Source organism: Polypterus senegalus, chromosome 14, assembly GCF_016835505.1.
Source record: "Polypterus senegalus isolate Bchr_013 chromosome 14, ASM1683550v1, whole genome shotgun sequence".
NCBI classification, from domain to species: domain Eukaryota; kingdom Metazoa; phylum Chordata; class Cladistia; order Polypteriformes; family Polypteridae; genus Polypterus; species Polypterus senegalus.
Genome location: NC_053167.1, coordinates 24169680 through 24197282, shown reverse-complemented (window position 1 = coordinate 24197282; position 27603 = coordinate 24169680). Strand labels below are relative to the sequence as shown.

General features: G+C 34.7%; 1 protein-coding gene across 1 annotated transcript in view; it reads right to left on the bottom strand.

Annotated features, from left to right (window-relative positions):
* The window catches only part of LOC120514278 (annexin A13-like), a 65930-nt gene extending 41253 nt beyond the window's left edge, over window positions 1–24677 (bottom strand). Inside the window, exons 1-4 of the mRNA XM_039734575.1 lie at window positions 24536–24677; window positions 20342–20417; window positions 17370–17464; window positions 14481–14651 (exon numbers count right to left, since the gene is read on the bottom strand). Coding sequence (XP_039590509.1) covers window positions 14481–14651; window positions 17370–17464; window positions 20342–20417; window positions 24536–24550 — 357 coding nt within the window. The 5' untranslated portion in view covers window positions 24551–24677. The remainder of the gene's footprint in view (window positions 1–14480; window positions 14652–17369; window positions 17465–20341; window positions 20418–24535) is intronic.
* Window positions 24678–27603: the final 2926 nt, after the last annotated feature.

Sequence of the window (27603 nt, the reverse complement as noted above, 5' to 3'; positions counted from 1 at the left end):
AAAATAATAATTATATAAAAAATATATATATATATATAAAATTTTTAATATTTTTATATATATATATATAAAATTTTTACTTTTTATATATATATATATATATTACACACAAAAATATATATATATATATATACAACACCCATAATATATATATACAAAATAATATATATATATACACACACATACATATTATAATAAAATACACACACAAATATATATATATATTTATAAAACATATATAAAAACAAAACATATATATAATTTTAATCCCACACACAAAATATATATATAACACACACACAGTATATATATATTATTGGGGAGAAGGCCGGAAATAACCCCGGCCAAACACCCAGGGGGGCTGGGATGGAGTCCCCCCTGCAGCATGGGGGGCCCCAGTTTCCCCACGGGGCATCGGGGAATGGAGTTAACTGCGGGGAGAAGGGGTTTCTTTTTTTCCCATCCCCGGAAGTACCCAAATACAGGGACGGAAGAACAAAAGTACCCCAAAATTAAAAAAATATGGATTTTTTATCAAACCCCGGAAGTGCCTTTGGGATCACATGGACTGAAGGAAAAGGGAGCCCCCCGGTTCCGGACTTTTTAAAAGGGGATTGGGGGAAACCCCAGCAAGCTGACCCAAAGGTTGGGGGGAAAGGAAAAGGGATATGCTGGGTGGAGGAGGATTTTTTGGACGAATTGTGTTTTTGGGAGTTACTAAAAATTGAACATATCACTGGTTTTTTCCTGTAAATTCACACTTGACTGTTATGGGGGTTCAAAAATCTTTTATTACTTTTTTGCAAATTTCAGCATGAAATCATCTGCTCAGGCGGGAAAAGGGTTTAAAACCCCTTGTGGGTAAGATCAAAATTAAAATATAAAATTACCAGGGAAAAACAAATTGCATGGGGAAAAATTTTTTAACTTCTGCCTGTAGATGACATTTGTTTACAGCTTATCGGGTTTTTTTTTTTTTCCCAAATAAATCAATAAAAACCACCCCCCGACAGAAAACCCAAAAGCACTGAAAACAAGCATTCATTTTAAAAACGTATATTGAAACAATTATGAACACCCTGTCAAATACATATTTCCTACTTAAATATAAAAATTTTAAACCTTTATTTAATAAGATTTTAAAAATTAAAGACCTTTTTCATTCCCTTTTTTTTTATAATTTAAAAAAGTTTAAGCATGGAACAATTTCCCCAGGATAGTAGTTTTTTGGGATTTGAGGGAAAAATGATGATGATTAAATGAGGGGGAACATTAACAGTATTTGTTTCATTTTTTTATATTATTAGTAGAGATTAGGGGGAAATTATTAATTAAAATATAAATTCAAAATATATTTCTCCCCCCCTGCCCCTAGGAGGGTTTTTATTTCTGCTTTTTTCCAGAAAAAGGGAAAAGTTGAAAAAAAAAAAATAACATTAAAATTTGTGTTCTTAAGACCCCAAGTTCCTGTCAAAAAACAACAAACATAAAAATAAACCAATTTATGTAGAAAAAAGGGGCCTGCACAAATAAGATAAACCTTATACAAACATAGGGGAACCGGGGCTTCCCCAAGGCCTGCTATGATAAAATGATTTTTGTTTGTTTGGGAACCAATCTTTTTTGTTTTGGGGAGTGCCCCAACTAACAACTCCCTTTTCCAATGAAGAATGATGACAGCAGTTTCCCCAGAAATGTTTCTATAGCCTAGAGGGCAAATTTTTTTAAGGACTCTTTTTAAAACCGCCACCAATTCAGGTACAAGAGGAAAGGCCCTCGGGAATGGGATGAAAACCCCGGGACTTACCTGCAAAGAAATACAAAGTACTGTGATTTTTATATTCTCTTTTTTTTAAACAAGATGTAAAAAAGGTATCCAAAAAAAAAGGGGCCAAAAAAAAAATTTTTCCAAGGACAAAAAACCCAAACCCATACCAAAAAAATTTAAATTTTTTAACATTATTGTGATGGTGGACCCTTTTTTGACTTGTCTTTCGGGTTTTTTGTAGTAAGTTTGGCATGAAAATTCAGAAAAAGTAAGATTCTGAAATTTTAACATTTCCCAAGAAATTCATCTATTGGTTTGATTTAAACAAAAAAAAAATAAAAAATTAAAATTTAAAATAAATTTTCTTTTAAATCTACAGGCCTTATCTTAAAATCTCCTCAGCAAAGGGAAAGGATTCTAAAAAATGGCTGAACCCAATTTTAAATTAGTTTTAAATGATTGTATGTTTTTTCTAATTCAATCTTTTTTATGTCATTTTGTGTGAGTGCTTTTTTGACATTCATGGGTTATCATGGTTAAAAAATGCTGTAAAAAAACTTTAACATAACACAACTGAGTTAAAAAACACACACAAAAACAGCGGGATGAAATGTGGTATTTTAAAGGGGAAAACAGATGAATTTACCCTTTCCTTTTTTAATTGAGTACAAAAACCTTTTTTACGAAAATTGTAAAGGTTAAAAATGGGACCCAGTCAAAGGGGCAGGAAAAGACATTTTTGGTTATTAAATTTTAAAACTGCAGATAAAACCCAAAATTTTAAAAAAGATCCTTCAGCACCCACTCTTAAAAATCTAGCCAACCAAAAAGTTTTGTTATGTGTTCATAATTTTCAAACAAAAAAAAAGCTTTCCTAAAAAACGGAAAAAAAGCATCAAACAATAATATGGCCCAATAAATAAGGGTTTTGTTTTGGGCCCTTTAACATCTTCTTTGATAAAAAGAGTTTCCATTAAATAAGGATAATGGTAATTAAGTTACAATTTGTTTAAAATTTTTATTTGAAAATATTTTAATTTTTCTAATTTTACCCCTATTTTTTAAAATCAATTTATTATAGGGAAAGGTTTAAATTTTTTTGCCATGTTGTTTTTAAGAAGGGAAAACTGAGGATTCAAATGGGAAAATTTAAAAAAAAAGGGGCAAAGAAAGTTTTTCAAATGACAGGGATGTTTAAGGGGGATCTACAGAAAAAACCCAAGAAAAAAATTTTTTTAGGTTTAGAAAAAAAATTTTTTTTTGTTTAATAAATGGAATTTTGATGTTTGGGTCGCTGTTTTGAGTCAAGTTCATATTCTGTTTCCCCTTACTTTCAAAAACATCAAGAAAAGCTGATTTATTTTGGTGTCTTTATGGGTGTGTAAATATGTGTGAGGGTGACGGCGGTTTTTTGGGTGGGTTTGGAGTGGTGAATGAGCGTCGGTACCTGAAAAAACTGAAGTTGTTTTTAACATCATAGAATTGCAATTTTCATTAAAATTATGCTTTTTATGTTTTGTGTGGGGTTTCCCGGGGACAAAAAATAGCCTAGCAAAGACACAAAAATAGGGAAAAAGTTTCAGAGATATCTGAAAAATTTTTATCTGTTTTATGAGCACTTAGACCCTGTCAATGATGACTGCGGGGGGAAACGCAACCCAACCAGTATTTTTTGAAATTTTTCTACCTTTAAGGGGAGGGGACCAGGGGTATTGATGTCATTTTTTGCACAAGTAGTTTCTGTGATCTTTTTTTGTAAAAATTAAAAAGGACTGAAAAGTTTGGGCAGAGGGGGAAGGGGCAGCATAGGTTTTTGGTCTGTGGGAGGGAAGTTGGAATCAAGGGGAGAAGGGGGAGTGGGGGTAGACCCAAAGGGGATAAAAATGGTGGGCTAAAAAGGGGGAAGACCGGTTGGGGTTTGGGGGGAGGAAGACAGGCACTGGGTGGCAGGAAGATTTCCCCCGGGGTTGGGCAACAACAGCAGAAGTAGTAAGGGGGGACAGCAAAAATTGTTCTTGGGGGAAAATCGGGAAAAAAGGATGGGGGAAAAAGGGAAACCCTGGGGGGTGGAAGGGGGAAATACAGGAGAGAAAAGGGGGAAGGGGGTTTGGGAAAAGAAGATGTGGGATAGTAAGAAAATGCAGAAAGTGAAAAGAATAAAAGGAGATAAGGTGAAAAGGTGAAAAAGGAAAAGGGGTGGCAAGGCAAAAAGGGAAAAGGGCCCTTTTGAAGTTGTAGAGGCAGGACACAAAAGGGGAGAGGGGAAATTTTTCCCATTGGCTAGACAGGGGAAACTGAGCGGGGAAAGATTTTTCCGGGTTTGGGGGAGAAAAAAGAATAAAGAGGGAAAAACCACAAGTGGGGAGGGTGGTTGGGGGATGGAAAAAAAGACTTTAGGGGGCCCTAAAATTGAAATTGAAGAGGGAAAAGGGGGTTTGGGGTGATGTTGTTCGGGGAATCAGGAAGTGAAACGGATTAGCAAGGAAAACCAAAGAAGAAGATGAAAAAGGGAAAAGGGGCCGTTTACAGATGACATATCGGGGGGGAAGCAGGGGGTTTTGTTTAGGAAAATGGCAGTGATTTTTTTAACCAGATTGTTTAAAGAATTTTGGGGAAAATGGGGAAAAAGTCCCTTTGGGGAGTGGAGAAAAGTGTACTGGAACCTTTTTTAAGAAAAAAGGGGGATGAAAGGGAGTTGGGCCCATCAGTGGGATAAAATTGATAAACAGCGGGTTTTTTGGGGAAAGAAGGTGGGAAGAAGGGAGGTGATGTTTGGTAAACAGCAGCATGTTTTTCCAGAAAAAAAACACCACAGATGTGATTTTTTGCCCCGGGGGGTGTTGATGGAAAGTAAAAAGGCCAGGGGAGGTTGCATTGGTTTTTTGGGCCCGGGAAAAACCATAGGGTGGGTGCCCCGGGGAAGAGTTGGGCTTGTATTGGGGTGGGAAATTGGCAGAAAAGAAAGGAAAAATTGAAACAGGTTTTGGAATGGGGGAAAGGTGAATGGTAAAATCTGAAAAAGGGTGTAAAGGGATGCATTTAATGTGGGGGGTTTAAATTGGGGGGATCGCCTCTGAACCCTTTCTTTTTCCCAAGGTGGGGGGTTAACAGATGAGATTAGAAGGAGCCCCCTTTTGGACAATGTTTGCGGGATGACAAAAAAAGGATCAGTAGGAGAGGGTGCGGGGCTAGGGGGAAACGGGAAAAAAGGTGGAGATATGCCTAGAGAGGAGGGAAAGGGAAGGGTTAGTAGGAACAAGCAGGGTTTTTAATGTGTTTTAAATGAGAGGGAGGCGAGGGGGGGGTGAGGGCAGGGAGTAGGGGGCAAAGGGGGGGGGTTTTAAAAAACCTGGGATCAACAGTAAAGAGTAACTGAGATTACTGAAAAGAAAAAAGAGGGGGCGGGCGGGGGTGGAATGGGGGGAAGGGTCACAAGTAAGGGACAGACAGGTATCAGAAAAAGAGTAAAGGGGGAAAGGGCAAAAGGACGGAGTGAGCCCAAACTACGTTTAAAAGGGACTGGAATGGTGGCACGAAGAGAAAGCAGGAAACAGAGCCCCGAGGTGGCAGAGTTAAAAGGGAAAGATTTGCAGGGGGGGGGAAAAGGGGATGGGACAGGATTAAAAAGGGTACATTAGGAAATTCCCAGGTTGGGAGACAAAGGGGCGAGTTTGATTGGTTTGCAACGTGCATTTGAAAATCCCGGGTATATTTGGGAGAAGGATGAAAGGGAAAGAGTTACCAGGCAAGAGGAAAAGAGGAAGGCCTAAAAAAAAGGTTTATGAAAAGGAAACGATGATGGGTGCAACAAAACGGTCCAAAGGACAGGAAGAAATGGAAAAAGATATCCATTGTGGAAACCCAAAGGAAGAAAGCGGGAAAGAATTTTTTTTGCGATACAAATTTATTAAGTTTAGAATTCCAGAAGCCTCAAAAAACCTTCAAAACAGGCCCCCTTTTAATTTTTACCTCTCCCCAGTGTTTTTTTGTTTTGAAAATATGTTGATCAGCCCCGGCAGGGCACCCTCTACCCCTTCCTCCATCCCCCCCCAAAAATTTTCGAACTCAGGTTCCCTTTTTCGGGGCAGTGAGGTGCCTAGGTTGGGGGGGGGTAATTAATATATTTTTTTTTTGGTACATACATTTCATGTGTTTTTTGTGTCTAAAATTTGTGTAAGTTTTAGGAAAAAGGGAACTGCTGAAAACATTAGCAAATACAAAAAAATTTTTCCATGTTATACTAATAAGGGCGTGAAGTGATAATGGGGAAGTTTTTGGCCCAAATATCAAAAAAAGGGGTTTTTTTTTTTATTCAAGAATATAACCAAAGAAAAAAAAATTCGATTTTCATGTTGCTTTTGGGGTTTAAAAACCCCAAACCCGAAATGTAAATTTGACGGGGAATTGATAGGGTTTTTGAATTGTAAGGTAAGAACTGGTGATATAAAAAAGGTTTCCCCCTTTGGGGCCAAAGGTTTTCGTTTTGAGTAGTCAGCCCTTTTAAAAAAATTGCTTTAAGTAAATAAAAACACATTTGATTTGATCTAAACCCCCGGTGTAAATTTGGCTACTTTAAAAAGAAGCCTTTTTTTAATTATTCGGGTTTTTATTCTGTCTGAAGTTTCAGGGGAAACAAAAACTTGCCCCTTCCCCTTTTTTTAAAAAATTTTTTTTTTTCCAAAAAAAAAAAAAATTTGGGGTTTTAAAAAAAAAAAAAAAACCCCCTTTTTTTTTTTTAAAAACCCCGGGAAAAAAAAAACCCCCCCAAAAAAAAATTTTATTTAAAAAAAGCCCCTTCATTTAAAAATTTTGTTGGGGTTAAGGGGGCCCCAAAAAATTTTTTTCCCCCCTTTTTTTCTGAAAAAAATTTTTTTTTTTGGGGGGGCTTTTTTGGCCTTTTCCTTTTTTTTTTTTTCTTTTTAAAAATTTTTTTTTTTTAACCCCCCTTTTTTTTTTTAAAAAACCCAAAAGGGGGTTTTTTTTTCAAAAAAAAAGGGGTTTTTTTTTAAAAAAAAAAACCCCCCTTTCCCCAAAAAAAAAAATTTAAAAACCCCCCAAATCTTTTTAAACCCCCCAAACCCAAAAAGGGGGCTCCTTCCCTTCCTTTTTAAAAAAACCCCCCCCCCTTTTTTTTTCACCCGGGGGCCCCCCCCCAAACCCCAAAAAAAAGGGGGGGGGGGGCCCCCCCCGGGGGGGGAACCCCCCTTTTTCAGGCCCCCAAGGGGGGGGCCCGGGGCCCCCCCCAAAATTTTTTTTCCCCCCCCCCTTTTTCCCCTTTCCCCCCGGGGGGGTTTTTTTTCCCCCTTTCCCCCTTTTTTTTATTTGGGGAAAAAGGGCCCGGAAATTTTTTTTTCCCCCCCCCCCCGAAGGGGGTTTTTTTTTTGGGGCCCCCCTTCCCCCGGGGGGGTTTTAAAAGGGGGGGAAAGGGGGGAAAAAGGGGGGGCCCCCTCCGGGGCCCCCAAAACCGGGAAAAAATTTTTTTTTAAAAAAAAAAAAAAAAAAAAAAATTTTTAAAAAAAAAAAAATATAAACAATACAAAAATAATTTTTTTTTTAAAAAAAAAAAAAAAAAAAAAAAAAAAAAAAAAAAAAAAATTTTTTTTTTTTTTTTTTTTTTTTTTAAAAAAAAAAAAACCCCTTTTTAAAAAATTTTTTTTAAAATTTTTTTCCCCTTTTTTTTTTAAAATTTTTTTCCCAAAAAAAATTTTTTAAAAAAAAAAAAGTTTAAAAAAAAAAAATTTGGAAAAAAAAATTTTCCAAAGGGGGAAAAAAAAAGGGCCCCAAAAAATTCCCCTTTTTCCCCCCCTTTTTAACCCGGTTTTTCCCCCCCCCTTTTTCCCCCCCTTTTTTAAAAAAAAACCCCGGGGGCCCCAAAAAAAAAAAAATCCCAAAAAAAAACAAAAAAAAAAAAAAACAATTGGAAAAAATTTGGGTTTTTTTAAAAAAGGGGGGGGCCCCCGGGGGCCCCCCAAAAAAAAAAATTTTTGGGGGGGGGGGGGGAAACCCCCCGGGGGGGTTTTTTTTAAAAAAAAAAAAAACCCCCCCCCCAAAAAAAAAAACCCCCTTTTCCCCAAAATTTGGGCCCCCCTCCCCAAAAAAAAATGACCCCCCCAAAAAGGGGGGGGGGAAAAAAAAAAAAAAAAAAGGGGAAAAATTTTTGGGGTTTTTTTAAAACTTTAAAAAATTTTTTTTTAAAAAAAAAATTTTTTTTCCCCTTTTTTGGGAAAAAAAAAAAGGAAAAACCCCAAAAAAAAAGGGGGGGGGAAAATTTTTTGGGTTTTTTTCCCCCCGGGGGGTTTTTTTGGGGGGGAAAAAATTTTTTTTCCCAAAAAAAAAGGGGAAATTTGGGCCCTCTGGGAAAAACCCCCCAATTTTTTTAAAAAAAAAAAAACCCAAAAAACCCCCCCCCCGGGAAAGGTTAAAAAAAAAAAAAGAATTTTGGGGGGCCCCAAAAAACCTGACCTGAATCCAAGAGGGGGGCCCCCAAAAAAAAAAACCCCAAAAAAGGAAAAAAAAAAAAGGGGTGGAAAAAAAAAAAAAATTTTTTTTAAAAAATTTTGGGTTTTTGCTTAAAAGGGGGGGGGGGGGGTTTTTTTTTTTCCAAAAGGGGGGTTTTTTTTTTTTTTTAAAAAAAACCCCCAAAAAAAAAAAAAATTTTTTTTTTTTTTTTTTTTTTTAAATTTTTTTTTTGGGGGTTTTTAAAAAATTTAAAAAAAAAGGAAAAAAGGGAAAAAAAAAAACCCAAAAAAAATAATTTTAATTTTTTTTTTTTTTGGGGGGGGGGGTTTTTTATTCGGGAAAAAAAAAAATAAAAATTTTTAATTAAAAAAAAAAAGGGGGGGTTTTTGGGGGGGGGTTTTGGGGGGTTTTTTTTTTTTAAAAAAAAAGGGGGAACTAACAGCAGCTAAAAAATTTTTCCCGGGGGGGTTTTAAAAAAAGGCCCCGGGGAAAAAAAAACCCTTAAATTTTTTTTTGGAAGGGGGTTTTTAAAAAAAAATTTTTTTTTGGTTTAAAAAGGAAAAAAAGGGGGTTTGGTTTGGGAAAAAAAAAAAAAAAATTTTTTTTTTTTATATAGTATAGAGAAAAAGGGGGGTTATTTTTGGGTTTTTTGGGGGGGGGTTTTGGGGGGGTTTCCCCCCCCCTTTGGGGGGGCCGTCCCCACTTTTCTTAAAAATTTTTTTGTGAACCCCCCCTTAAAAAATTTTCCTTTTAAAAATTTTTTTTTGAAAAGGGGGGGGGGGAAATTAAAACAGGCCCGGGGGGAAAAAAAAAAAAAAGGGGGGGGGCAGTTTGGGGGCCCCCCTTTTGGGGGGGGGGTGGTTTTCCCGGGGGGGAAAAAACCCCCCCCAAATTTTTAAAAATTAAAAAAAACCCCCAAAAAAAAATTTTAAAAAAAGGGAAAAAAAATTTTTTAAAAAAAAAAAAAAACATTTTTAAAAAAAGGGGGGTTTTAAAATTTTGGGGGTTTTTTTTTTTCCGCCAAATTTTAAACCCCCCCTTTTTTTTTTTAAAAAAAAATTTTTTAAAAAAAATTTTTTTTTTAAAAAATTTTTTTTTGGGGTTTTTTTTAAAAAAAATTTTTTTTTTTCTTTTAAAAAATTTTTTTTTTTAAAATTTTTTGGTGGTGGGGTTTAAAAAAAAAAATTAAAAAGGGGAAAAAAGGGAAAAAGTTTTTAAAAAAATTTTAAAAATTAAAAATTTTTTTTTTTAAAAAAAGTTTAAAATTTCCCCTTTTTTTTTGAAAAAGGTTTTTTTAAAAAAATTTTAAAATTTTTTTTAATTTCCTAAAATTTTTATATATATATATATATATATATATTTTTTTTTTTTTTTTTTTTTTTTTTTTTTTTTTTTTTTTTTTTTTTTTAAAAAAAAAAAAAAAAAAAAAAAAAAAAAAAAAAAAAAAAAAAAAAAAAAAAAAAAAAAATATTAAAAAAAAAATTTTTTTTTTTTTTTTTTTTTTTTTTTTTAATATATAAATATATTATAAATATAAATATTTAAAATATAATAATATATAATATATATATAATATATATAATATATATAAATAATATAATATATATATACAATATATATATATATAAAATATATATAATATATACATATATTTTAAAAATATATATAAAAAATTTTATAAAATTTTTAAAATATATAATAATATATATAATATATTAATTTTAAAATTTTATATTTAATTTTATATTAAAATAAAAAAAAAATTTTATATAATTTTAATATTTTTTTTATATTAAAATATATATTTTTTAAAAAAAATAACCAAAATATATTATATAAATATATACAATATATATATATATTTTTTTTTTTTTTTTTTTTTTCCCCCCCCCCCCCCCGAAAAATAATAAATTTTTTTTTTTTTTTTTTTTTTTTTTTTTTTTTTTTTTTTTTTTTTTTTTTTTTTTTTTTTTTTTTTTTTTTTTTTTAAAAAAAAAAAAAAAAAAAAAAAAAAATTTTAAAAAATATATTTTAAAAAAAAAAAATTTTTTAAAAAAAAAATAAAAAAAAATTTTCCCCAAAAAAAAAAAACAAAAAAAACAATTTTAAAAAACAAAAAAAAAACCCCCTTTTTTTTGGGGGGAAATTTTCCCAAAATTTTTTAAAAAAAAAAATTTTTTGGGGCCCAAAAATTTTTTAAAAAAAAAAAAAAAATTTTTAAAAAAAAATTTCCCCAAAATTTTTTTAAAATTTTTTTTAAAAAAAAAAAAAACCCCTTTTAAAAAATTTTTTTTTTAAAAAAAGAAAATTTTTTTTAAAAAAACCCCTTTTTAAAAAAAAAAAAATTTTTTTTAAAAAAAAAAAAAAAATTAAATTTTTTCCCCGGGGGGTTTAAAAAATTTTAAAAAAATTTTAAAAAAAAAAAAAAAAAAAAAAATTTTTTTTTCCAAAAATTTTTTTTTTTTTTAAAAAAAAATTTTTAAAAAATTTTTTTACCCAAAAATTTTTTAAAAAAACCCCCCTTTTTAAAAAAAATTTTTTTTAAAAAAACCCCCCCTTTTTTAAAAAAAAAATTTTAAAAAATTTTTTTTTTTTAAAAAAAAATTTTAAAAAAAAAAATTTTTTAAAAAAAAAATTTTTTTTTTTTCCTTTAAAAAAAACAAAATTTTTTTTTTTAAAATTTTTTTTTTCCCCTTTTAAAAAAATTTTTTTTTCCCTTTTTTTTAAAATTTTGGGGCCCCGGGGGGGTTTTTTAAAAAATTGGGGCTTAAAAGGGGGGGGTTTTTTAAAAATTTTTTTTTGGGGGGGGAAAATTGGGTTAAAAACCTTTTTTCCCCCCAAAAACCCCCCCCTTTTTTTGGGGGGGGGGGTTTTTTTAAAAGGGGGGGGTTTTTAAAAAAAAATTTTTTAATTTTTTAAAAAAGAAGGGGGCCCCCAACCTTTACCCCCGGGGGGTTTTTTTTCCCTTTCCCCCTTTTTCCCCAATTTTTAAATTAAAAAGGGGGGGGGGGAAAAAGGGGGGGTCGGGGGTTTTCCCCCCCAAAACCTGCCGGCCCTTTTTCCGGGATTTTTTCCCCCCAAAAGGGGGCCCCCCCCAAAAAAAGGGGGGGGGGGAAAATTTGGGGGTGGGGGGGGGCCAAAGGGGAAACCCTTGGGGGGGGGGGGCCCGGGGGGGGAATTCGGTTTTTTTCCCCCCCTTTTTTTTGGGGGCCCCCCAAAAACCCCCGGGTAATTTTGGGGGTTTTGGGAGGGGGAAAATTTTTTTTTTTTTTAAAAATTAAATTTTTTTGGTTTTTTTTTTTTTGGGGGGGGGGGGGGGGGGGGGAAAAAAAAAGGGAAAAATTTTTTTGGGTTTTCCCCCCCCCCGGGGAAAAATTTTTTTTTGGGAAAAACCCTTTAAAAAATTTTTTTTTAAAAAAAAAATTTTAAAAAAAATTTTTAAATTTTTCTCCTTCCCCGGGGGAAAAAAAAGGGGGGGGGGGGGTGGGAAACCCGGGAACCGTAGGGGGCCTTTTTTTTAAAAACCCAAAGGGGTGGGGGTTTTTTTTTTTCCCCCCCCCTTTTTTTTTTCCCCCCGGGGAAAAAAAATTTTTTTTTTTTTTAAAAAATTTTTTAAAAAAAACCCCCCCGGAAAAAATTTTTTTTTTAACCCCCCTTTTAATTTAAAAAAAACCGGGTTTTCCGGCTCAAAAATTTTTTTCCCTTTTTTTTTTAAAGGGTAAAAACCCTGCCCCCAACCCCTTTTTTTTTGGGAAATTTCCCCCCAAAAAAGGGTTTTTTTATCCCGGGGGGGGCCCCCGGGGAAAAATTTTTTTTTTTTAAAAATTTTAATAACCACTTGAATGAGATCAAATATTTCTCTGCCTCTCTTGCGTACACACACATTCATACATGAAAACGCTATGCCATTTGAACATTTTTTTTTTCAATCGTGCCTGTACTGTATAAAGTCTGTCTGCATTTTCAGTATCATGCACCACAACGCAGAGCACGCCAGCATTTGTGTGTCTGTTTATATCCCTTCAGCAATATCTTTTGCAGGTAGCAAAATTTTACACTGGCTGTTACAGACTCAAATCAAATGTATGTTTTTATTATATTATAGTAATAATAATAATAGCAGCAAAACAAACAATGCCCAGCCTCGAACCCGGAATCTTTGGGTTATAAGGCTATAGTTCTTACCTCTACATCATTCAAGAATACATATCAACTTTCTGTCAATTGACATTTCAGCTTGGGTTTTAACTCATTGAGAGCAACATGTAAATCAAATTTTGTTTTTTCTTTGGTTATATTCTTCAATAAAAGTGCACGTGTTTGATATTTGGACTAAAGTCTTCACACATTATACACTTCACATCATTATTAGTATAACAAGGAGAAAGCTTCTGCTTTAGGTATGTGTTCAGCATTTCTTGACACGCATTTCCTGTCAAGCTACGCTTACTCAGATCATTGTAGACACGGAACAAAAATGAAATGTATGGATTCCAAATAACAATATATTATTTACCCTATACAACTCCAGGCGTCTCACTGCCAGATAAAGAGACTTGCGCTCTGAGAATTTTGCGAGGACTCAGCTCCATCAAAGGAGAGGATTGGATAGTAGGCTGCTTGCTGCTTGTGCTGATCAACACATTTGCAAAACAAAAGACGCTGGCGGAGAGGTGTGAAGGAATTTAAGGTGGCCCTTAAGTTTTTTCGTAGGATTCAGGGATTCTAGTGTTAAATATACAGTACATGTACGCATACATGAAGGTCCACACAAGCATAGGCAAGTGCACATATGCACACAGGCACATGCATACGAAAGAACTTTTTTAGTGAAGATAGCTGAAAGATTGTTTACCCTACCAGAGCACAAAACGAATAATGAAAAGAAAGGATGAACACAAACACACCTAGATCTAAAGGCATTGTAAGAGTCCCCTATACCAATCTATCTATGCAGCTTGTTTACTTTGACTCATTGTGTTTCAAATTAAATATTATTTATATTACTCACTTCATTCAATTACATTTTACTCTACATTTGTGTACATAATAAACATTATGTAAGTTAATGTACTTGATTTTATATTATTATATAGTATAATTGTATTGTATTATGAATTATTTTGTTTAGTGATTTCCTACGGTTTCACTAAAGTGAAATTTACATGCAAGTACTGTAATGTACCATGTCAAGAGGTTTACTTAACTCAGCAGCAACATTTATGTCTCTGGTGACTATTCCTATGAAGTCAGTGGACAGACTGGGTGAGCATGGGGGTCATGAGGTCGCTGGAAAGAGCTTTGTGGTTCTCCCAATATCTATGCAAATGGACAAAGGTCCAAGTCTTTACAGTCCTGGTGCTTCCTGTCTTGCTATATGGTTGTGAGACATGGACACGTTCCATTGACATGAGACTCCTTTGGTACTGTGTCTCTTCAGAGAATCCTCGGGAACCACTGGTTTGACTTTGTGTTGAATGAGCAGTTGCTCACAGAGTCCCGAATGAGGCACATTACCTTCATTGTGAGGGAGTGTCAATTACGGCATTACGGCCATGTGGCGCGATTCCCAGAGGGTGATCCGGCTCACAGGCCCCTCATCGCTGGGGAGTGGCTGGACCCGGCCAAGGATGACACCCATGTAACACCTGGCTGTGGCAGATAGATGGTCATTTCTGGAGGGTGGGACTGGACTGCATGTCTGCCTGGGGGGTTGCCAACCAGGATGCCAAGCTGTTTGATCATGTGGTGGGTGCAGCAACGTGCTGTACCAGTGCATGCTCCCCAACCTAACTTGACCTGACTGTAATGGACCGTTCCATAATGATTTTTTAATCTCTTGGAAGATCTGAGTTATTTCATTAAAATAGTTTACAATTACACTTCATATTAGTACCAACTGCACTTCTCCCTTCTGTTTTTATTGAAATGCAAGGTTCAATGTGTTAAAATGATGTATTAAGTTAATCAAAAATAAAAGATTAAGTTTAGACGAGATGTATATACATTCCATGGCAGACATCAAATACTGTACAATGCATACAGTACATGAATGGCACATCAGTAATCAAAAAAAGGACACAAATATAATATCTGAAATAATTGTAGTAGACAACCCCTGGTTTTAATTAACCACAAAATTAAAATGCAACATCTTAAAAAGTCTTGACATGATTAATATTTTAATTTAGAAGTCAAACATAAAAGTTTATACCTACAGAATGCAGTAACTTATTATAAAGATATGACAAACCTGATTATTTCGGCTACAAAGGATTTCCACAAGGATATCCTCATCTGTTCCTGGTCCCTTCATTGCCTTGCGAAGCTCTTTCGCTGCAAAAACTATGGGTGAATCCAGCAGGGATACAATGGCTTTCTCAAAGTTTCCTGAAAGCTCTTTTTTAAGCACCTCAACAATCTCCTGGATAGGAAAATAAATCCACAATAATAATGTGCAGTACTCTATTATACAATTTCTTTATAGAGCAAATAACTTAGCATAAGATTCTCAAACTCACTTAATATAATTGCCCAGAGTCTATATATTCAGCACTGATAAGAAAAGAAATTCCTGTGGAAAAGTAACCAGTTCTCCAAAGAGTCTATTTCACACACTACGCACAGACTCAGACTGGATCAGAAGTTGTACCCTGATTCAGTGAACTATGTGGCAGAAGATGCTACAGTACATCTCCATATTAAGACACAAATGGGAAAAAAATAATGCACAGAGCTAATGTTTTTGATAGGTTTAATCTACATACATAACATTCTAAGATTCACTTAATCCAATTAATTTGAAAGAGGCTATAGCCTATACTGGCCGCACTAGGTAAAAGTCAGGAAACTATATTATACTGTACAGGACACCAGCCTACCACAGGGCCATTCCCTCACACACTCATGCTGGGTTAATTAGGAATTACTAGTTAATCCAATACTTTGAGGAAATTTCACAAAGACACTAAGAAAATATACAAAATCAATACCGAAAATTAATTTGTGTAGGATTCATACCCAGGCATTAAAACAGAAAATACACATAATACAGATGCAGGTGCATACCTGTATACCTACAGGATAAATGTTAAAGATGCCCAGTGTTAATCTGGCCGCAGCAATCAAAAATGTGACTGTATAAATTAGCCAGGTGACTAATTATATAAGGGTCTTTAGCAAAGAATGAGATTAATTTAAAAAAAAAAAAATCATAGCTTCCCTGTAAAATGTTGAAAAGAATAGCCTCTAATCTGGTTGATTTATCTCTCTAAATGCAAGGAAACATTGCCTATGTTATACAGTATATATTACATTCAGTCTACTAAAACATTTTACCCATTTAATTTTAAGTACTCATTTTAAAGTTCAATTTGTAAACAATAGTATTTATTGTCATCATTTTCTTTTTGGCCACAATTTCCGGTTTTAATATATTAATTAAAGTAAACAATTTGTCCAAGAGACCTAATAGTTTATTATACTGTCATTATGCAGGTGACCTCTGTCAGGTCTCCCATGTATTATAAGAAATGCAAGTAAAACAAAGCACTGCGTTTATCAAATAGCAGCAAGATAGCCTGAAATTAAACATGCAAAAGACAAAATACAAGATGTTAAATAACCCTAAAGCAGACATGTCCAACTCCAGTCCTGGTGGACCACAGTGGCTGCATGTTTTCATTCTAAGCCTTTTCCTTACCAGTGAGCAGTTTTCACTGCTAATTAACTCCTTTTCCTTTTATTTTAATAGCCTTGTTTTTAAGGATTCAGTGCTTTGAATTGATTTGTTTCTTCATTAAAAGGCAATCAAACAGAAATGATATGCGAAACGAGCCAATAGATGACCAGCTAAATTGGAATATCAAACTCCAGCCAATTTCACATCATGCCACAGCAGAATGTTTTTTCTAAGACCACCATCCAGATGTATTGGTGACCTGAGCAGATCAACATGACCAAGACCTTAACCTTTCTTTATTTTGTCATGTGGCGGCTTGTTTTGTGTCTCATTATTGTTTGGCGGCTCATTAAGGAAAAAGAATCAACTAAGGGGTCTGAGTCACATTGACTAAAACTAAGGCAAAACAAGTTAATCAGCAGCAAAAACGGCTCACTAATTAAAAAGATGACTAGAATGAAAACCTGCAGCCATAGCGGCCCACCAAGACCAGAGTTGGACATTCCTGCCCTAATGCATGACACTGCTGCCACCATTTTTGATAGTAGGAATTGTGCTCTTAAGAGTATGTGACAAACTATGTCAAATTTGTGCTAAACATATTTTTTAAAAGTAATGCTAGTATATTAACACTTTGTTCTCATAAGACCGTAAGACTTTTTACCCCACATGGGTTTGAGAGAATATCTTCTTGAAAAATGTATAAATTCTGTGAAAAATAGTGTTCGCCTTACAGTATATAGTGGTGGAGAGTAAGTGAAATTAAATATGCATTGTTATTGTCATAAATTCATGTGACTCTTTAAGATGGCCACATAACTCTTAATAACCTCTCAACTGAGTATTCTTCTTGCCTAGTCCCAAATTTTGAAGGGACTTAATACTCATGTATCCCTCTCCTGAACTGTGCCTGTAAACTATAAGAACCTGTGCATCCTACACTACCTCCTTGTGGGCCATGGTTATTTTTGCACTATGCAATCAAAACTGACTGGGAAATTTTACAGGAATAATGGATGTTATTCAGTATTAATCAGAATTACTTCAGATGATTTCAGGTAAAGACAAATTACATTTGTACATAATTTGGAATATGGTTGATTAAATCTGAACACGGCTAAGCAAGGAACTGAAAGTTTTTTCCCCGCCCCGATTACTTTCTATTTTTTGTTCACCTAAATGACATTGGTTACTATGTTTTCTTTTTCTTTTTTTAATTTTATTAATTTTATTGTAATCATTCCATACAAATAGATCAATTTTTTTGGTTACTATGTCTTACTAAAAGGTATAAAATGTCTCTCAGGATATTCCTTGATTCCAGCCTTAAATCAAGAAAATATTAAATTTGTACTTGATTTATAAATACTGAATCCATATTGGATTTTTGTGTACCTATTAGACACCTATCTGTTGTAGGGAGCAGGGATAAATTACAAAGACATATGTGAGACTGCTTACATCATCATATTTGTCAAAGTATGCCTGTTTAATTGCAAGCCTCTGGGCACAGCTTCTGTTGGCTAGAATGTTGATAATAGCATCTTCATCAGTACCTACAAATAAAAGAGAAAATAACACTTTGGGCAAAAGCAGAAAGAGTGAAAGAGTTACAAGAAAAATATTACAGAGGAGCATAGAAGAATACAGAAAATATAAACAGACAGAAATATGGTTAAGAAAAATAAAATGTATACTTAATGCAGTTAACATCTATGGGGATTCTCTTTAGACAAGAAACTATAATTAAATGTATTATCAAGTGAAAAACCAAAAGGACAATGCCTTGTGAAAGTATTCATCCACCATGGTGTTTGCCCTGTTTTTTTACATTACAATCTGGAAATAAAATGGATTTTTATTTGGATTTTACGTAATGGACTTTACAAGTAGAATGAAAATAAAATACCTTTATATATGGTGATTCAAATACAGTATATATCAATATATATTAAATATATATGGGATGAATCTAATGGGAGGGCCCTGAGTTATGATGTATTACTGTCTTAATCCAAGAAAATCCGAGCACATCTCTCCAGTCTTGAGGTCACTACACTGGTTACCTGTGTACATCCTAGATTTCGGAATGCCTCTCAACTTACATTTTAAATCGTAACCTCAGATCTTCAAATGAGTGTCTGCTTATAATTCCAAGAGCTAAACTTAAAAGAAGTGGTGAGGCGACCTTCTGTTGTTATACAACTATAATCTGGAATACCTTACTGGTAGAAATTCGCCAAGCTAAAATGGTGGAGCATTTTAAAAAAACTGTTAAAAGCCCATTATTTTAATAAGACTTTCTCATAGCTTCATTATAATATAACCCTGATATTTTGTATATGCATTTATCATTTTTATCATACCTCCACAATCCATACAAACCCCTACTTTCTCTACTGTTTTCTGGTTTTCTTTGGTGGCAATCTGCACCACCAACACCTGATCAAGGCACCATGCAGTCCCTACATTGATGGATTGAGGCCCAGTTATCCACATGACCACCATCATCTAATTCTTCCACATGAAGTCTGAAAACCATGAGGACTGATTTAGATTATTGATGTTAGGTAAAATGCCCCGTGGGGACTGTGGTCTTGTGGCATCTGAACCCCAGCAGATTTAGTTTTTTTCTCCAGCCCGCTGGAGTTTTTTTTTTGTTTTTTCTGTCCTCCCTGGCCATCATACCATACTTTATTCTTTGTTACTTAGTATTGCCTAATCTTATTTTTATATTTTTCTTTCTTCATCTTGTAAAGCATTTTGAGCTACATCATTTGTATGAAAACATACTATATAAATAAATGTTAACAATGATGCAATCCAAACAAAATAAATATCAATACTGATGTGTACCTGAACATTATTTACTTATTTCTGAATGAACTAGATGACCACGAGATCAGTGAAGGTTATTTCCAGAAAGATGGGGCAAACTGTCACACGTCAGCTCGCAACATGGCATAAATTGAATCGTTTTTTGGCAATCAGGTAATTTCAAAGGGACAATAGCCACCTTTCTTCCTGGACCTGTCGCCTCTGGATTTCTTCCTTTGGGGTGCACTGAAAGGAAAAGTGTACAAGAACAAACCTTGTATAGTGGAGCAGTTAAACCGAATGTGATTGGATTGTTTACACATCTATCAAGGTATGCACTGCAATTTTTTTTCATTTCTATCACTTCATTATTATGCGAGTAACACATCATAACTTGGGGCCCCAACCAATATAATTTCCCTGTGTGTGCGTGTGCATATATATACACATACATAAATAAACACAAGCAAAAATTTAAAAGTTGTGAATGCATATGTATATCATCTCCTTTGCTACGAAACTCCTAAATAAGATAAGGTCAGGTTGGGGAGCATGCACTGGTAAAACATGTTGTCACACCCACCACACAATGAAACATCCCGGGATTCTGGTTGGCAAACCCCCAGGCAGACATGCATTCCACCCAGAAATGACCATCTATCTGCCGCAACCATGTGTTACGTGGGCATCCCCTTGGTCTGGTCCAGCCGCTAGTGTTCCTCAATAATGAAGATCCTGTGAGACAGACGACCCCCAGGGAAATTGCACCACATGGCTGTAGTGCCATAACTGATGCTCCCTGCATGCAGGTAATATGCCTCACTCAGGACTCCATGAGCAACCGTTCATTCAACATAAAGTCAAACTAAATGAGATCTGGTCTAACAAGTTAACTTCAGAAGTCACATAATTAGTTGTTTAGGTTCCATCTGTGTGCAATCAAAGTGTTAGCAAGCAACTTGAAAACTAAGGGGCACTCCAAACAGATCAGAAATATAGATCATTGTTTGTGTCACAATAAAAAATATTTTGCATCTTCATAGTGGTGGACATGTTGTGTAAAGCAAATGGTGCTAAACCACCCAAATCCATTTTAATTCCAACAAAGGACAAAGAACATTGGGGGATGAATATTTTTGCAAGACTACTGTTCATTACATGAGTCTTCAATTAGACCAAACACAAACATTGTTCTTCTTAGTTTCTAGGTGTATCTTACTCTCTAATAGCTCTTCCAAATATTTAATATATGATTAAAATTAATGAACTACTTCTACCTTAATGGCTAACATAGTAGCAACTACAAAACAAAGTAAAAATGACTAAAGCTGTAAAGCCGCTTTACTTCTCTGCAAATTACTTTTAATTTACCTTATAAGGAGTCAAGAAGAGGAAGAAAACATGTACTGTGGAGTATTACAAATCTTTTCCTAATATTTTTTGGTGATATTCCTATTATTCTTCAGCAAATAATTTAAAGGACAATTGCAGTATCAACAAGATTACTCCATCTAATGTATTGAGTATTTTATTAAAGTATTTGGCAGCAACTGTGACAAAGAAAATAAGGCAATTTCAATTTTCAAAAACAAGCATTACTTGTATTAATGTCTTACCAAGGCCTTTGCATGCTTTTCTAATGGCCTTTATATCAGCTGTCACATCAAAATCTGGATATTCTACAATGGTGGGCTAGAACACAGAAGCAGAAAATACAAGTAAGGAGCATGAAACAGATTCATTAGCAGTCAGCCTCTTCCACAAAAAACAAGCACTTGTGAAAATAGCAACTGTTCGTCTTTTCTTTTTTGTTAACTTTTAAAAATTCTTTCTTGATACCATCTGTGCTACTAAAAAGAACAATTCATAGAATACAAAGAACGATTTCAGCAGCATGCAATTTAGAAATTAATTGAGAATGGATAAAAATAAAAGAAACACGTAATTGTGAAGAAAAAGGAATAAAAGAATTGTCTAGTTACAATGCCCTCCATAATATTTAGGACAAAGACACATTTTCCTTTGTTTTACCATTCTGCTCCACAGTTTAAAATTACAAATCAAACAACTCATGACTGATTAAAATGCATATTGCAGACTAACACAAAACTTTATCAAGATACACCCCACCCATTTCAGGGCACCATAATGTCTGAGACAACTGGCATCACACAGGTGATAATTTCTCAGGTATGTTTCATTATTATCACTCAGGCATAAAACACCTTGGTTTGCTTCTACCTTTTGGTATCTGTAGTTGCCACTGCTCAACATGAGGACAAGAGCTGTGCCAAAGAAAGACAAAGAAGCCATTATGAAGTTGAAAATCAAGAATAAAACCATTAGAGACAACGGTAAAACCTCATTATTACCTACTGTAAATCAACTGTCTGGAATATTATTACACAGGAAGAATTCCCTGGTGAGCTCAGTAATTGAAAAGGGACTGGTATACCAAGGAAGACCGCCACTGCTGTTGACAGAAGAATCCTCACTATTTTAAAGAAAAGCCCCAAACACCTGTTCAACAATTCAGAAACAGACTTTAGAAGGCAGATGTGTATGTGTCAGAGACTAATACCCACAGAAGACCTCATGAATATAAATACACAGGCCACACTGCAATATGTAAGCCACTACATGGCCACAAAAACAGGATTACCATATTATATTTTGTGGAAAAATTACTTAAAGAGCCTGCAGATTCTGGAAACAGTTCTTGTGGACAGGCAACACCTAATGTTGCATCAGAGTGATGGCAATAGCAAAGTGTGAAGACAAAAAGGAACTGCCCAAGATCCAAATTTTACCACCCCATCTGTTAAACATCGTGGAGGTGTGCACACTTATCTTCATTGATAATGTAACTGCTGAAGACAGTGACACCATGAATTCTGGTGTATAGAAATATCTTCTCTGCTCAAGTTCCAGTAAATGCCTCTGAACTCATTAGATGGCACTTCATCATACAACAGGACAATGATCCTAAATATACTGAAAGGGCAACTTTATAGATTTTCCAAAGCTAAAAAATTGAAAATTCTTAAATAGACAAGATAGTCACTATATTTTTATCCAACTGAGCGTGCCTTCCATATGTTTAATATACCTTACCATAGCTATGTCTCATACATTCTGGTGGCCTGAAATGGAGGCCCATGTGTAAAAAGTGTAGTAATTTCTACATGCTGTGACAGAAATATATGCAAATACACCTAAATTAAAGTCTGCAATGTGCACTTTAATTAAATCTGAATTGTTTGATTTGTAATTTTAAACTGTTGAGCAGAGGGGTAAATCAAGTAAATAATGCACTGTAAGTGGACAAACAACAGATGAACAATATTACTTTGCACTATTTACGAACATTGGCATCTTGCAAAGAACTGAACTGGCTTGAATTATGAGTGTTAAACTCTGCTTTTAAAAAATAAAATAAAATAAATGATAATGTAACATTCTCAAAGCTGCTTAACTCAGTACAAGGTAATGAGGGTATTAGTACCAAACACAAGACAGGAATCCACTTTGGATGAGGTGCCAACCAATCTCAATGCCCACTTACACATTGACCCCTACTAAGATACCCATATATCCATATTTACACTTTGTCAATTTGTAAATACCATTTAATAAAGCATATTATGTCTTTGGGAATAGGAGTAAATTTTGAGTATTTAGGTAAAAACTCCTGGAGAAAAGGTACACTCTACACAGATCAGAAATGGAGTGGGATTTGTACATAAGAACTCTGAATTAAATGGCAGGATATTTAACTACACAATGAAAATGTATTGTGGAATTTTACCATGCTAACCAAGCTTAAGAGTATATAGAATAGAGCAAAATTTACAAAAACTATACAGATAATTAATTTTCAGTAACACCCAAAATAAAATGTAAGTTGGTAAAAATAAAAAATAAAGAAGGAAAGATCACATAAAGAAAATGTTCAAATTAAGACAAAATTAAGAGTAAATTAAAAAGGGATATAAAGAATCGGTAACGTAGGAGAACAAAAGGGTGCAGCAGATGGAACAACAATAATTGTATATAAATTTGACAGTAAGGGAAGACCCCGGAAATGTATAGTACATAAAAGAAGATACCAAAATAAGTAGTACCAAAGAAGTACCAAATAACCCAAGCAAATAAATATTTGTTAAAACATGTGGGAAATAGAAACTGAAACAGTGGAAATGCAAATGACAATGTGAAAGCGTATGTATTAATAAATGTACCCTTATATCATCAATATATATGTATATATATATATATATATATACATATATATACATATATATATAATGAATGTCCCCTTGGGATTAATAAAGTATCTATCTAAATATTCTACATAAAAGGATTAAATATCATTTGTTTATTCAAGGCAGGCCTAAGGAATAATCAGTCCTTTGTAACTACTGAATGTGAGACAAGTATACAGTAAAATACTGCAGTGTATATGTAGAAGTGCTGCATGTTCACTGAAATAATCCCACCCCCAGTGGTTTGTCAATTCCTTCCCGACAGCCTTGCTTAATGCTGTTAAATCAAATACTGCACATACGTCATTGCTTCTCAGGGTCAGTCCTCCCATTACAGGAACAAACAAGGAAAATGGAATTCTGGTGGGGGGTGGTGAAATAGGCTTAACAAGCCATGCTAACAAAGGACAAAAAGTCCTTTAGACCTCTAGGGGCAAAATACATCAGGTATTACAGTCATTTCATGAAAGAATCACCAAAATATTACACTTCAACAGATTGGAAGAAAAACATCCCAGCAAATGCACTCTATTGCATCTCTAATCACTCTTTACACTGATACAGTAAATTAATTTTTAACATGTTTTTCTTCTTCTAAAAATACTTCACATAAAAGATTCATTTTATTTAATAAATATACACGAAGATAAGCACATTATTGATTATATATGTGTATATATATGTATATTATTTATATACATATACACACACACATACACATACATACACTTAGCTGGCTTATTAGGTTTGAAACTATCACTGAGTTGTCTCCTCTATTCAGTTTCACTAAACCGAAAAGAACATCCCATGGGCCAGTTATGTGTGCGTGTGCGTGTGCGTGCGCGGTTGGGTAGTCTCCTTTGAGGTTAGTGATCCTCCACCTTGTTGGAATCCAATTGGTCCATATAAAGTTTTTTTTTTTTTTTTTGCCTTGCGCTGTATAAGGAGATCTCCAGTTCTGATTAATCGTGAGCATCTCAAGTTACAATTAGCACTGTATAAGATATTTAACCATTTTAGAGGTCAATAAATTATGAACAACTTACAGTATTTTATTACTGCGCCACGAAAGAAAAATGTCACAAACCTCATCTTCAACCAAATTTCAAACAGAATATGGTTTAGTGCACTTTATATTGAACTTCAGAACGAGGAAACGCCCTGAAGGGATTTTCAAGCAGGTGGAAATCGGGTCGGTTTGTACGGGACACGCCTAACGGTCTGCAACTGCATATTTCACTAAAAACGCCTCTTTTCTTTGATGCATAGACTTAGCACTTTGCTTGGCAGTAATATCATCCTGCACCATTTTGCCGTCAAACGCAGTTTTTAAGTTGTATATTTTTATCATTTATCTCTACAAGGATCTATTTGACGCATCGTATTACATATTTTACAACCGAACGCTGTATATCAGACATCGCGTCAGCATTTGTTGATATCTTCCAAGTATAAAACAAACTATTTAGCGTGTATCATATGTCTAACCCCGTGGTCCAGTTGGTAACTGTCATACCGACGAGGAATGTAGCAATAATTACTCACTTGCACGTTTCCCATCGTGTTTTGTTTTGTTGTTTTTTTTTTTTTGTACACTGAAAATCAGACACCCGCTCAGCTCCTCAGTCCGGTCAGCGCTGCCAAGTCTTGTCTAGGTCAGCGCAGCAATCAGCGCGCTCCAGTGCCGAGTGTAGATGACGTCAGAAAGGTGGAGCGCGCGATAGTTGGCTGGTTTCATGCTTCTTAATTTGGCTTAGGAGCTAGCGCCCCAAGTGTTACAAGGCAGTTCACAAGGATTTAAGGTCTACAGCCCACATTATATATTATCACAAAATAAAACTAATTATTCTGAATATTGTACATATATTGCGAGACGTGTCTTATGTCTTCAGGCTATTCGACCAAGGCCATGAATCTTACATTTTTTTTTTTTTTTAAAGGCTATCCGTGTAGTGTAAAGCACTAGCCAATTTGACGAAAAAAAGCACGTCCCTGTCCATGTAAATGGCTTTGGAATAGTCCTAACGGACCCTCCTCCCGTGTAACTGCATAATTACGTTGCAATTCCTGTCTAATATCAGCCAAACTTAATCCTGGGATTTGTTAATATTAACTTAAATTCCTATACTCGGTTTCTGGATTCAAAGTTAACTCATTACGCATGCACTGTATAACTGTGACATTTAACATAAGACCTTTTCATTTTATAGACATACTGTTTAGAATATTCACTGACTTCTTCAACAACAAAAAATGGTGTCATGTGTACAATATTATACCACTACCTGCTCCCTCAACGGATTAAAAATGAGCAGAAGAGAAACGACAAAGATCTAAAGTTGCTTTTATGTTTGAAGAAGCAGAGCTGTAACAAGAAGAGGCTGTCATGTTTTGAAGAAGGTGAGCTGATCCCAGTTGACTAAGCTTTATTCTTTTCAGTTTCAGACATTATAGTACATTTCTAAGCCATTGTGAAATATATTGTGGTGAAGAATTCTTCCAGTTAAACAAAACTATAAAGTGAACTACCAGTGTAACAAAGGTAACTAAATTAGCATGATTACTGAGGATAGGGGAAGCATCTAGTACCTTTCTAGAATATTGTAATAAAGATGTTGTTTCTCATGAAGTGGTGCAAAAGCAAATAACCATGAAAGGCCCACTTGTTCGTAAAACTCTCCTGGTGCCCTGTATATGGTGCTTTAAATAACTGTACGAAAAAAAATAACAGTTCTATATTGCATCATTTTACTTGCAGCTAAGCAACAATTAAGTGAAGCCTGAAATGAAGATTCATACCCAGTTCTACTCATCTTCTACCTATTCCTCCCTTTATATAAACCTGTCAAAGTATATTTTATGTTTCCACTAAGTTTTCACAGTGTATTTATGCTACTCATTTTTACTCAGATCATTTGTTAAAAAGCAGATTACAACTGTTGGGAATAACACATTATACAAGCAGGAGAACATTAAGTCAGTTAAGCTGCTTTGCTTTGCTGGTAGTAACAAAAAATCTCTTCCAGCCATTTTAAAATTTTATCAGGTTTCAGGAACATGACTCATCACTTTTTCCAGATTCTTGTGACATGATTATTTTTCTGAGAAGAGGTCCATCATGAGTACAAATCCTACAAAAAATATGAGGGTATAATTTAATTTTTATCAGAAAATGTTGTGATTGGTCTGCATCACTAATCCCTTTGAGATTTTGAAGATCCACGAAGTTGAATCTCTTCAAGATTTAAGAGGTTTGATTACCTTAGCCTATCTGTGTGTTGTCAGGAAGATTGTGACTCCATCCCTAGCCCGTCCTGTTGCCTTTAGTCTCTTTAGTTTTATTGAGGACCAAAAATAATATGTTAAATATCTGATATGGACTGGATTCTATCAACCAACAACTACCAAAACAATTTTCCTACAGAAAAGTCACAGGGTACCTTGCACTCCTCACAATCAAATATTCAGCCTCACATCTCTCTTGTGACTTTTGTTCATTTTTATCAGCTTATGATTATGTGGACAAGGCAGCACATTAAGAAAGCTATCAGCAGCCACAAAACAAAAATCAGCATCGAGTGAAAAAATGACATCAGCATATAAAGTTGAGAGTTGAAGTCAGTATACAAGTGACAATTTGTAGGTAAAGCATCAAATGGTACTTGACAACATTAAAAAATGGGTGTAAAAGAGCTGATGGTGGATCATGTAGACCATATTCAAAACTAGTCAGAAATGGACAGAAATCACATTTAACATGAGTGGAAATGCAAATGTATTTTTTATCCACATTCAACAATTATGTTAGTACAAAGCTGCGGTGGGCTGGCGACCTGTCCGGGATTTGTTTCCTGCCTTGCGCCCTGTGTTGTCTGGGATTGGCTACACCAGACCCCCATGACCCTGTAGTTAGGATGTAGCAGGTTGCATAACTGATGGATGGATGTTAGTAGAATGTTCAAAAGAATCGGTAGTGGTAAGCCAGGATGGGTGGCCAGTCCTGACACATACCCAGCCTTAGAAAGTGAATGAAGTGGCGGCAGCTGTGTGTTTGAAGTCAAGCAACCATCTCCTGCATGAGACTTTCACAACTTTGGCATCATACTTAAAAATTAAAGTTCTTTATAGCAGTGTGACATGTCTTTTCACTTTTTCTTGTTGGGTCAGTTTCCATTCTAACTACAAATCAGCAGTCATACTGTTTTGTGCTAAATAGATAAACAAGAGCAGACAACCCAGCCACAGGTGAAGCACAAACCAGTGTGTTTCATCGTGCCAGTCCAAAGCTCAGATAAATGGGGAAGGTTATATCAGAAAGGGCATCCTGTGTAAAATTTTGCCAAATCAATATGCAGACAATACAAATTTCCATACCGGATCGGTCAAGCCCCGGGGTAACAATGACCGCCACCAGTACTGTTAGCCAACAGGGTGCTGACGGAAATTGGGCTACTGTTGGCCAAAGTAGAAGAAAAAGGTTATTCTGAACAATACGTCAAGAGTTTTTTGGAGGTGAAAAGAGTGTCAGACAGAGTAATGACTATGAAGCTGGAAATTGGAGATGTGATGATGAGTATATTTTTGCATATGCCCCGCAAGTTGGGTGTGTGATG